Source organism: Azolla caroliniana, unplaced genomic scaffold (assembly GCF_043228905.1).
Source record: "Azolla caroliniana isolate FFs.n. ecotype wild unplaced genomic scaffold, voAzoCaro1.0.p SCAF_6, whole genome shotgun sequence".
In the NCBI taxonomy this organism is placed as follows: domain Eukaryota; kingdom Viridiplantae; phylum Streptophyta; class Polypodiopsida; order Salviniales; family Salviniaceae; genus Azolla; species Azolla caroliniana.
Genome location: NW_028230441.1, coordinates 17,291,011 through 17,303,340, shown reverse-complemented (window position 1 = coordinate 17,303,340; position 12,330 = coordinate 17,291,011). Strand labels below are relative to the sequence as shown.

Below are 12,330 nucleotides of genomic sequence, written 5' to 3'. Positions count from 1 at the left end.
TCTGGAGGCTCCGGAAACAGTCGAAGACTTCACTCTTCCGCTCAATGAGGTAGATCCAAGTATGCCGAGTATAGTCGTCGATGAAGGAGACGAAGTATCGGCTCCCGCCAAGGCTTACACTTTGTGCCGGTCCCCACACATCCGAATGGATGAGATCGAGCTTGTTACGGCTCCGGTTCCGTTTGGTGGGGAATGGAAGCCGGTGTTGCTTCCCAAGTTGGCAGGCTTCACAAATTTCGGCTCTCCGGCCGCTGAACTTCGGCAAACCGAAAACGACTTGTTTCGTTTGCAGATCTTGAAGCCTCCGGTAGTTGACGTGGCCTATCCGCTTGTGCCACAGGTCGATGTCCGACTCGACCTTCTGTCGTTTCGCGAACAGAGCGGTGCCAAAGTCATTGGTGTCGAGGATAAACATCCTCCCGTCTCTGCGCCCTTGCGCAATGACTTCGCCCTCATCCTCAATGAAGCACCCGAGGTGCATAAACCGCACCTGCATCCCCTGGTTGACAATCTGACCAACGGACACCAGGTTCTTCGTGATCGTCGGAACGTGTAATACGTTCATCAGCTTCCCTTTCTGTCCGACGTGGCTTCGAGGGACTTCTCCGACGTGCACGATTGGGTGAGGAGTGTCGTCTCCGGTTTCGACTACTCCTGGTTGATCCGGTCTCTCCAGAAAGGAGAACCACTCTTTGTGGCTCGTCATGTGGTTCGACGCGCCGGAATCAACATACCACACTTCCTCCATTTTGGAAGTGGTCTTCTTCATTGAGTTTGCCTTGTGATTCATCACCAAGGCTGGCCCCTTACCGGCCTTTCCGGTTCCGGATCCTTCTGATCCGTTTGCGTAGTGCGAGTTTTGCCGGCCATCCTTACCGGTCTTGCCGGATCCGGATTTGTCCGAATCGGCACACTTTCTCCAGCACTCGCTTTCCCTGTGGCCTTTTTTGCCACAGTACCAGCATTCCGTAGCAGATTTGTCTTGCCGGCCTCCGGCACCGCCTTGACTCCCCCTGCTTGTGGAAGTCCCGGAACTGCTGTCAGCACGTTCATAGTGCCTCCGTTCCTGCTCTTGCCGGCCGCCTCCATTGCGTGCCGACCCACCTCTTCCACCACGCCCACGGAACCGATCCGTTCCCGTGTACAGCATTCGGCTGTCCGGGGATGCACTGGTAGATGCACCGGCGTGGTTCTCCTCTACAAGGAGCATCGACTGTAAGTCGAAGAATGAGGGGGTATTCTCCCTTGTACACACCGCAGTCCGGAACGCTCCGAACTTGGACACCAGGCCTCCGAGACATACCTGCACCATCTCGTCTTCCTCTACGGTAACATTGATAGAGGCGAGCGAGTCGCAAATCTCCTTTATCCGGCCCGTGTAGTCTGCCACGAACATGTTCTTCTGTTGAACATTGCTCAACTCCTGTCTGAGTTGCAGCTTCCGGGCAGTGGTGCTTGCGGCGAAAACCTTTTTCAGGTTCCCCCAAGCATCCTTCGGTGTCTTGGCGTCACGGATGTGGCTGAGCAGCTGATCGCCGACACTGGACGCGAAGTAGTACATCACCCTGCTTGCCGCCTGTTCCCATACCGGGAAGTCCTTGTGTGCCGAGTCGGGTGCCGCATCATTCGCTCCTTCGACATAACTCCAGTACCCGTGTCCAAGCAGGTACTGGTGCATCTTGTAAGACCAGGATGCGTAGTTTCTCCTGTCGAGCTTCTCCACCGGGAGTGACGTAGCCATGCCTCTATCCATACTGTGTCTGTTTTCGACCTGTTAGAGTTTTCTTCTCAAGAGTAAATGTCTGCAGCAGAGGTTCTCAACCCTCACGCTCTGATACCATGAGAATGTAAGTGTTTGCGGAGGCGTAAAACAGAGAACAACACAGAGAGAGAGAGACAGAGAGACAGAGAGAGCAGAACACAATTTCAAAATTATATCAAAACTCTGTATATACACTGTGCTAAGTAGCACTATTTATACAAGTCCTCTTGGGACTGACAGAAGTACCATGTACTTCAATGCTCACACGAGCATCTGACACTTACTACGAGACTATAGCTACCTAGTAGTTTATCCTATACTAGGCTTCCGATTGGACTTCCGGTTACGGATTGCACCCGGCCTCCACTGCTTGCCGGTTCGGTTGCTCACCGTCATACCGATCCGTCTCGCTTACCGGCTCCGGCTTATTCAGCCGATCCGGCTCCGGTTGAGCTTGCCGCTCAATAGATCGCCACTTGCCATTCATGCAAGCATGCCCCTTGGCAATCATGCGTTAGCCTATGCAAGGTGGCGACATCTCAATAATATTATTATATGTATTTCCTATTGATATAATAGAATTTATTATTTAATATGTACAATATGATGTATCCTAATGGATGGGGTTGTATGCCTTCTTTGAGGAGGTCATGGGTTCGAATCACTATAAGCCTTATTGGGTTTTGTATACACATCACACATACCATACGTGAGGACTTGAAGACAGATGCTTTCGCCCAAGCCATTCTAGCACAAATTGATCCCTCTCGAGCATCTTGTTCACAGTCGCAACAACTAGGTACAAACTATCGACAATTCGAATGTCATGATGGATTACTATTCTTTAAGAAACTCTTGTATGTTCCTAATGGTTCTTGCCTCCTTTGAGTAGTCCAAAACTGTCATGACACATATGCAATTGGGCATTTTGGTAGTACTAAGACATTAGATTTAGTACAACGATCATTCTAGTGGCCTTGTATGCGACAATTTGTCGAAGATTTTGTTCGGCCTTATGATACATGTTGTAGAGAAAAAATGTCAAGGCATCATCCATGTGGTTTATTAGAACCATTATCAATTCAAGGCAAGCCATGGCAATCCATTGCTCTAGATTTCATCACGGATCTTCCAATCTCTAAGGGATTCAATGTGATTTTAACAGTAGTAGATCGATATATACGAAGATGGCTCATTTCCTGCCGTGTACTAAGGAAATCTCTAGTGAAGAAACCGCTGAAATTGTCATGTGTGAAGTATGTCGGCATCATGGCCTTCCTGATAATATCATCAGCGACCGTGGACCCTAGTTCATCTCTAAATTCTGGAAGCACCTTTTTAAAATGCTCAAAGGTCACTTGTAACCTCTCCTCCGGCTACCACCCGCAAACCGACGGCCAAGCAGAACGAACAAATCAAACGTTGGAGCAGTATCTTCAGTGCTTTCTAAGCTATCATCAGGATGACTGGGTGGATATTCTCCACTTCGCCGAATTTGCCTATAATAACTTTATCCAATCATCGACTAAAGTTACTCCATTTTATGCTTATACGGGTTGTCACCCCCCGTGGTGTGTATTTGAAACCCTAGAGTTACCCACAAATCCTTGCGCAGAGGATTGTTTGGAGCGGTTACGCAAGATACAAGCAGATTTATCTACTCATCTACAACAAGCTCAACAAACACACAAGGTTTACGCCGATTGTCATCGGCTTCCATCCAGTTTTAACATTGAAGATCGAGTATGGCTACTACGACGACACAACAAGACTACTCGCCCATGCGAGAAGTTGGATTATCGGCGATTAGGTCCTTTCCGTATTATCAGAAAGATTAATGATGTCGCTTTTCATCTCGATCTATCCCCCCAGCTTCGCATACATCCAGTGTTTCATAGTTCTCTCCTCGAACCCTATCAAGACAGCACCATCCTAGGACGTATTCCACAACCTCCAACCCCGATCGAACTTGAAGATGGACCTGAGTACAAGGTTGCCGCCATCCTCAATTCTAAGATTGTTCGCAACAAGCTCTACTATTTAGGCGATTGGCTAGGATATAATCCCAGCAAGCATACTTGGGAACCAATAGAGAATGTGACCAATGCTCGTGCTCTTCTTGAAGACTTCCATCGTCAATATCCAGATAAACCGGGTTGTTACATGGGTCAAGCTCTTGACCATTACACTATCTATTGTAATACGTAGGATATTATTTTTATTTAAGTTTTACTATAGAAAATTAATGTATATTCCAAATTTCTCTGGAACATTCTAGGAGCTTCAGGATTACTCCTGAGAACACTATAAAAGGAGGCACGAGGCATTATTTCGAACCAAATCGGTTCAACACCAATCTTAAGCATCCTAGCCTTCCTTGTATATTCTTCTCACATAATATATCGTTGTCATCATCATTTTCTCTCCCTCGATCTCTCTCTCTCTCTCTCTCTCCTTCTCTCGAGTGTTCTACACCCTCTATTTCTCTTAGTACTAATATTCCTCTCTTTGTACTAATTTCTTCTCTGTCTCAGTACTATTCCTAACAATCCCGAAGTTTCTATATAAATTGGCTAAGTAGACAAACCGAATAGTTGAGGTCAGGTCGGGTAATGGTTAGATTAAGCTACCGATCAGTTGATGATACTGAGTCGGTTTGCAATCTTTTGTTCCCGAATTGGCATCAAGCTTGAGATTTCGATCGAAATGGGTAGACACAGGTTTGCACTAAATCATCTTGAACTTGTAGAGTAAGTGAAGAATATAGTTTCGTTGAGAGATCAATATCCCGACTGGTGTACGAATTACTTCGATACCAAGGAAGTAATGGAGCTCGTCCATATCTTTCATTTTGAATCTGTCGGATAGGAGCGTTTTGACCTTATTAATGTTGACGAGATCCTTTCCTCCGATGACCAGATCATCCACATATAGGATGATGACAATCGGGTTGTCTAACTTGTTTCGAATATATAGAGAATTGTCCGATTTCCACATTCGGAAGCCAATTCGGTGAAGATATTGGGTGATTGCTTGAGGCCGTATAGAGGCTTCCTGAGTCGGCAGACTACTTTCAAGTGTTTACTCGATCCAAAACCGGGTGGTTGAATCATGAATACAACACGCGGCTTGTGGCCTGCTCCCATGCTAGGTAATTTGCGTGTGTTGGGTTGGGTTGCGTTTCGTGAGCTCCCTCAATATAGCTCCAATAGCCTTGTCCGACAAGGTATTGATGCATCTTGTACTCCCAAGATGCGAAGTTTGTTCTATCAAGCTTCTTTGTAGGAAGAGCGCTTCCCATCTGAGTGTTCATGATGTTGAATTATTCTCTGTTGCTTAAACTAGTTCTGTTGATCATCGTTGTGTAGCTCAACACAATTGGAAAAGCTCAATTAGAAAGAATGAAAGACGTAGGTGGTGTTGTGCAACGGAAGCGAGTTATGTGTGAGTGTGAGTGTACGTAAGGAAAACAGAGAGAGGGAGAGAGCCAGAGAGAGAGCTTAGAACAAGAAGTTGTATTAGTGGAAAAAATGAAATTACATCCAACAGTAACTAAGTTACAAATAGTTGGTTTAAATACCAACTAGTCTAGGGCAAGTGCCCTTTCTACTAATTACAAAACTAGCCTAGTATGATGTCCACTGGCTAGTGTGAACACTATCTCCATGGGAAGTTGAGTTCGATTCTCAACATGTTTTTTGGCCATTGTAGGGCATTGTTATGCAACACTTCTAAATGCTTCGTTGTGTGCAACACAATAACCATGTCGCTATGTGATGCCGAGGCTTCATAATGCGACACATTTGCTACGTTGATAACTACATCGAACAACAACACATAAGCAACACCTTTATTGTCGTCCATAGTAACGTGGTGTGGCATTGTTATAGCCCTATTCTATAGTAGTGTTAGGAGAGAGGAATATTTTTGTTGAAAGGCTATCAAGACACTAGTATTGTGGCTATCAAAAATATCCTAACCCTAAATGTTTGCTAGCAATGACATTCTAAATTGCCACTGCTAGCAAAGTTCTTCATTTGGAGAGTAAAAATGTGGGATTAGCTTTAAAGATAAACAAGCTAGCAACAGGTGATTGCGTCAAGTGGAAAATAATACTCATCTTGTCATACAATGTCGCATTGCTCATCGCATAATATGGGTTTACAAATTACAACAGTAGATGGGAGGGCCTTTCGTTGGATCAGATCGATGGATGCAATTGCCCCCCAATGTTTTGTCATAATCAAAAGCACAAATCACTTCTTGTGGTAACCCACTATTATGATTATTATTACCAACATACTTTCTTGTGTGTTGGAACTTGGCTCTACTACCCCTACATACACACACACACAGACACACTGAGAAAGAGAAAGCATGGAGGGATTTCTGCAGGTTTTGGACGACGTGGATGCCCGGCTGGAGAGGCCACGAAGACATGGAATCACGGAAATCAGAAGCCCCTTCTACTCCGTCATGGCTCCTCCTTTTCTTCAGGTAAGACCCAACAACATCTTTCAATTTGAAAACAAAATTTCATTGCATAAAATGGATTAACATCCATCAATATCCCCACCCCACCTTTGTACTCTGTTGTGGGTGCTTCCTTTCATCCAGTACATAGTAAAATATATCAAATCTTGAATACAATTGTTTTCCTCCTTTCTAATCTACTATGGGTCCCCCATCTCATCCCGGTAAATTAATCAAAGAAATAAAGAAATAATCTTGATATTTGTTTGCTACAAAGTTTTCAGATTTGCGGTCTCTCTCTCGACATAAATATATATATATATATATAACAGGTTTCATTTGAAACCTAAGATATTCCCTTAGTCTACTAGAGTGCCTCTGGATATGGCACTTGATGTAGAAGTCTAAATTTTGCTCCATTTATTTACACATCAATGAACCCTCAAGGTTCCGAATCTCATTTACTTTTTGTGTATGTGGGTAGTGGTAAAACGTGTTCAGATTTATATGTTCGATGATTGGGTACACATCCCATTATTGTAATCAATTGTCTCATGGACCAAATTTGGTCTTAGAAGACATTAATATATCTTTCTTTCTTTCTCAGATCACTCTTACGAAGATCTATAGGGTGTATAGAATTATGAAAATGTTCTGTATCCGATGAAATGACTAAAAATGTGTTGGATGAAAATGTTCCATATCCCACATTCTTCATTCAGGATTTCTTTTGCCAGAAGCATTGACCTTGAAACATAAAAAAACATCACTTCCACAAAGAAACTGTAGAGGAAAAATAACATTTCAGATCATTTACAATTCAAAGTGTCATAAACCAGTCCAACTTATTTTCTTCTTAGATGCACAAACAAATAGTCTGGCAAGGAATAGAACGCATACAACTAGAGATTGATAGATTCATCTAGCTTTGGATATTGTCCCCTTCTCATGCTATCACATGTAGTCTATATACATTATGCTCTTAAATGTTTTGAATAAATGGTTGAAAGGAAAATGGCCATTTAATCTGGCCTTTCAGTTTGGTCTCTTTCTCGTACTATATGGTACACAGTATTTCGTTAAACTGTGAACAAGTATAGACTTATTGATTATCTTTCACCAAACTGAGGCTTGTTTCTATGGAAATGTGCTGTTTCTTCTGGTATCAGGATATGCTTGAAAAAAATGCAACTTTTATTGATGGTCTTAAGTTCGAGGGAGGTTTGGCAAGTTTGATGCCAAAGAGCTTCCTCAAGGAGATTGCCGACATGGCACACCAGCATGGTCTATATTTGAGTACAGGAGGATGGGCTGAGCATGTACTTCAAAGGGGTCCTAGTGCTTTCAAGCAATATATCCAGGTGACCACTGGAAAATCTGAAGTTTTTTCTTTCTGGTTTTGGATGTACTTTTTTGTTTGCATTTCCTGTTTTTCTTGCTATTTAGCTGCATCATGGTGCTTAATGTTTGTACATAACAGGATTGTAAATATGTTGGTTTCGATATACTGGAGTTTAACACAGAAACACTGAATTTTCAAGAAAATGAGCTTTTACGGTTGATTAGATTGGTAAAGAATGAGGGTCTCAAGGTAAAACCTCAACTAGCTTTGGGTGCAGGTGATAGCAATTCTCTCCGTGATCTACAGAGAGGTTAGTGCTTTTGCAGCATACTATTAGTTATAATAATCCTGTTGAGGGGATCAGTATGGAACACTTGACTCTATTACGAGGGTTCACCTAAGCAAAAACATTTAGCTGTTCCCTACATAACAGTACACAATATAAATGAGGATTTTACAGATTGAAATTAAAAGGATACTTTTTAAACTCTTGCGGAAAATGTTTTCACAATAAACGGATTCTGAACAGTCTTGAACACATGTGATGAGAGAAATGCACATATATAGTGACTCTGAGGCCCCCAAAATCCCCCCTGAGGTCATACAAATGAGTCTTTGGCTGATCCTATTTGTTGGGCTGATCATGACCAGAAATGGACTATTTGATTCGAAGAGCTGAAAGGTGTCTCGAAGCTGGGGCTGACATGATTATGGTTGATGCTGAGGGTATTACAAAGGATGTGGATGTGTGGAGAACAGATTTGATAGCAAGGGTGGCGGAGCGCCTCGGGTTGCAAAAGATCATGTTTGAGGCAAATGAACCTGAAAGTGTGCAATGGTTTGTCAACCGATATGGATCAGGAGTAATGCCTCCAAATACCAAATTCCTTTACTTAATTTTTCTTTTAAACCTTTACAACTTGCCTTCGATCACAAAGTTTGTTGATTTCTCTTAAGACTTGATGATGCAGGTCAATTTGTTTATTGATCATTCACATGTTGCAAAGCTAGAGTGCTTACGATCACGAGATTGGGGTTATGAGCATCTACTAGAAGAACAGCTGGAATTCAGAGGTTTGTTTCCACCTCTAAAACAACTGGGATTTCAACAACAGAATAAGGTTAGGATTCTTCATCGAGAAGACTTGTTAAATCACTCCCGTTCATTTTGGCATTAAATTTTAATTCCATCATGAACGGATGGAACAATTCTCTCTCTCTCTCTCTCTCTCTCTCTCTCTCTCTCTCTCTCTCTCTCTATATATATATATATATATATATATATATTATCTAATGGACTTTAAGAAAGACATATACATGTATGAAATCATGTAGTCATGTGGAGATATTCAATTCAGATTTAAGCCTATCGTGGAAGTTGGATTACATGTCAAACTTAAGTACATCTTTCAGTATATTGTTTGGTACATTAAGTTCCTGTAAAGAAATCAGTAGATTATGCTAATATATCTGCTTTTTTTAAAAATACAACTTAATGCTCTGAAAAAATGAAACAAATTCCTTGTCTATATGTGCCGAATTATACTTTACCCTTTTCAAGTTATAAACTATGAGGATTTACGTCTCCTTTGTAATGTTTTCTGTTAAGTTTGGTATATACGTTCTGATCTCTTTAATGAATATGTTTGTTTGTTTTTAACATTATTTCTTTGTCATGCATTTCTATTAGATTTTATCCATGTCTGGCCTTATCAATGCTTATTTTTTGTTTCATCTGCTTTAGCTCAATAGTTGGCGTAAGCTTCAAAGAAATTAAATGAAATCATCTTTCGAGGTTGGATATTATCATTGATGCTATCTATTGATTGAATATTTACAATATTTTGAGTATATATTCCTTGGGTCAACATCTTTGGTGATTGATCTGCACTTAAAAGTTGCAGCCATTGGTTAATAAAAACTCATGGCTCGTTATGGGTATGGAGTAAATTTTATTGTGCCCTCTCTAGAAATTGTTCCAGTGCAAAACAATTATTGGCAGTGGACTAATACTTTACAGTACTTATTCTCAGGAATTTCTCTTGTAAAAAACAAAAGGTGCCTACCACCTTGGTATGTCGAGTTTTTTGAACCAGACAGGAAATCATGGACTTCGTTAAACTCCACATTAGGAATTTTCCCAAATGTTTTTAATATATCAGAGGTTATAAAATATCTATTACATTTTGTCCATGAAGTTCCATCAAGTAGGAACTTGTGTAACTTAATATAAAAAAGCCATGTTGAGTTGGATGCTATTGCTTTAGTGTTGGTCTTTATGTGTAACTTGGGTTATCATATAAATAATGCAACTTTGCTAGTGAGATGTGGTTTATGCCACAACCTCTACTTGTCAATCTGGATGGGCCAGAGGCTGAAGACATGGCCTCAATTAGATCCTCATGTTTGCTTCAATAGTTAGATGAATGCATCAGGATTTCTTCCTATGTTGATGTTGGCAACGCCATGAAGGTTTTCTTATCTTACCAAAGGACGGTCATGTGTTCCCAAGCCTCAACTTTGGTCAAAAGTGAATTTAAATTTGAGGTGTCAAGGCTTGGCCAAAGGTGTATCTTTTAACCTATCAATTTATGCACAATTCTCACATATAAGCCAAAGTTGTTTTCCAAAACACTTGAGTTATATCTTGGAAATTACTCCATGAACAAGGTCAAGTGTCAACCAGGAATTCATCTGAACGGTCATGACTAGGGTTCCCAAGTCACAACTATGGTCAAAAGACAATTTAAGTTGAGGTGCCAAGGCTTGCCCAAGGTGTATTTTTTAACCTATCAATTTAAGCACAATTCTCACATATAAGCCAAGGTGGTTTTCCCATACACACAAGTTATATGTTGAGAATAACTAAATGACTTATTTTACGCTTGGAAAATTGAAATGAGATGCAAAAATATAACTGGGAATTTTCAATTGCATTTTGGTTTTAGCCATTGGCTAAGTGGATGGGTTTCACAAGCCCAAACCTTCTTCATCTTTGAATTAGGATGACACTCTTTTTTGGCCACGGGTTACTTATTGTTCCACACGTCAATGCTAGTGCTAGAGGGGGAACCTTCATGCCATACAACGAGATGTGTATTTTGAAGTGTATAATCTTTGTTGGGCATTCATGATGGTTATTGAGATTGCCTTTAGATTCAAAATACAAGAGCTTGTCAAATCAGCCTACAGCTAACATTTTATGTATCGCCCAATTATGGTTTGTCGACATTCCCAAGTATTCAAAAGAACCCACATATTTGATAGCTTTGAAAATTATCTATAAATAGGGAAAATAAACGAGATTAGAGGGTGCATAGATTGACATATTCGCATTCGTGAGCTTTCCTATTCGAATGAAAACGAATACGAATACGAATGGGTGGTCAAGTATTCGTTTGATCCCAAAAAGAAAAAAGAGAGTACGTAAACTTATCTATTTTAATTTCTTAGGATAAAAAAAAAGGAACTTCACAATAAATAGGGATAATAAAAGAGGGACTTGACACTACTCAATTTTTATAATAAATGTGTAACTTATAAGTTATAACTATAAGTATTCGTTTTATTTTTAATAAATAAATAAAATAAAATAAAGGTTCTTTAATTTTTCACTTTTTATTCCCTCAAAATTTATGGATATTTTTATCTTGACATTAAAAATAGCACATGAAAGTTCACAGTAATCATATTTTTATAATAAATATAAAAATATTTATTTTTTAAAAATTAGTTAATTAAAATAAGTTTCATGAAGGCTGACATGACACTACAATCTATTAATGAATAATTATTCTTTTTTTGGTGAAATAAATTTATTTAAATAAAAAATTAATTAATTAATTTTTTTTATATTTATTTTGCAAAACGATTGGTTTTATAATATTCTTGGGGCGATTTCGTATTCTCGAATATTACGAATATCACGCATAGAGAATATCACGAATATCACGCATGTGTCAATCTATGAGAGGGTGCATCCATGAGATTGCTTTCTAGGTTATCAAAGGACGTATATTGTGGTTCTAGCAACATAATAAAATATTACTCTGTCGATAATTTAATCAGATTTTTCCTTGTCATTCATGTTTTAAGTTATGCATTGAAACTTAGCATTACTAAGCAAAACTTCCATGAAATTGTCAATCATCTTACCCCTTATTTCTGTAAATTGTCTTTGTACATCTAATGGATTCCCTACATAACTTTATATGCCAAACCAATTACACAAATAATTTACCAACCTAGTTACCATTCCTCTTAATTCCAAAAGCAGCAATTGCAACTTTGATGCAAGTCCACAACTATTACAATTTGTTAAAGTTGCCTTCTGAGAACAGTGATATCATTTTAGCTCTTATTATGCAATATCTATGACGAAGTTCTATGGACATCTCTACTGTGTCTATGATATCAAGCCATATTATGAACCCTAATTATGGCAAATCCGTAATCCCAACCTTGTTACAATTTTTCTCCCAAAAGCAGCAATTGCAACTTTAATGCAATGCCACAAGTGCCACGATTTGTTAACATTGTCTTGTGGATGGTGCTATCATTTTAGCTCTTCATACCATGCAATATGCTAATGATATTTTAGCTCTAATGTCTATGATAAGAGTTCTATGGGCATCTCTAATGTCTATGATATCAAGCCAAATTATAAAGTGTTGTAATTATTGCAAATCTCCAATCCATTGTAGGCTTGTGACCACTACTTTCAATCGCAAAGAGGATGATCTCAAACAGAGAC

General features: G+C 39.9%; 1 protein-coding gene across 1 annotated transcript; it reads left to right on the top strand.

Annotated features, from left to right (window-relative positions):
- The first annotated feature begins 6,080 nt into the window (after positions 1–6,080).
- LOC147863208 (protein HEAT-STRESS-ASSOCIATED 32-like) lies at positions 6,081–8,977 on the top strand. Its single transcript, XM_087321665.1, has 5 exons — positions 6,081–6,259; positions 7,405–7,596; positions 7,716–7,887; positions 8,229–8,440; positions 8,549–8,977. The coding sequence occupies exons 1-5, from the start codon at positions 6,140–6,142 to the stop codon at positions 8,753–8,755; spliced, it is 903 nt and encodes a 300-aa protein (XP_087177791.1). The 5' UTR covers positions 6,081–6,139; the 3' UTR covers positions 8,756–8,977.
- The last annotated feature ends 3,353 nt before the right edge of the window (positions 8,978–12,330 follow it).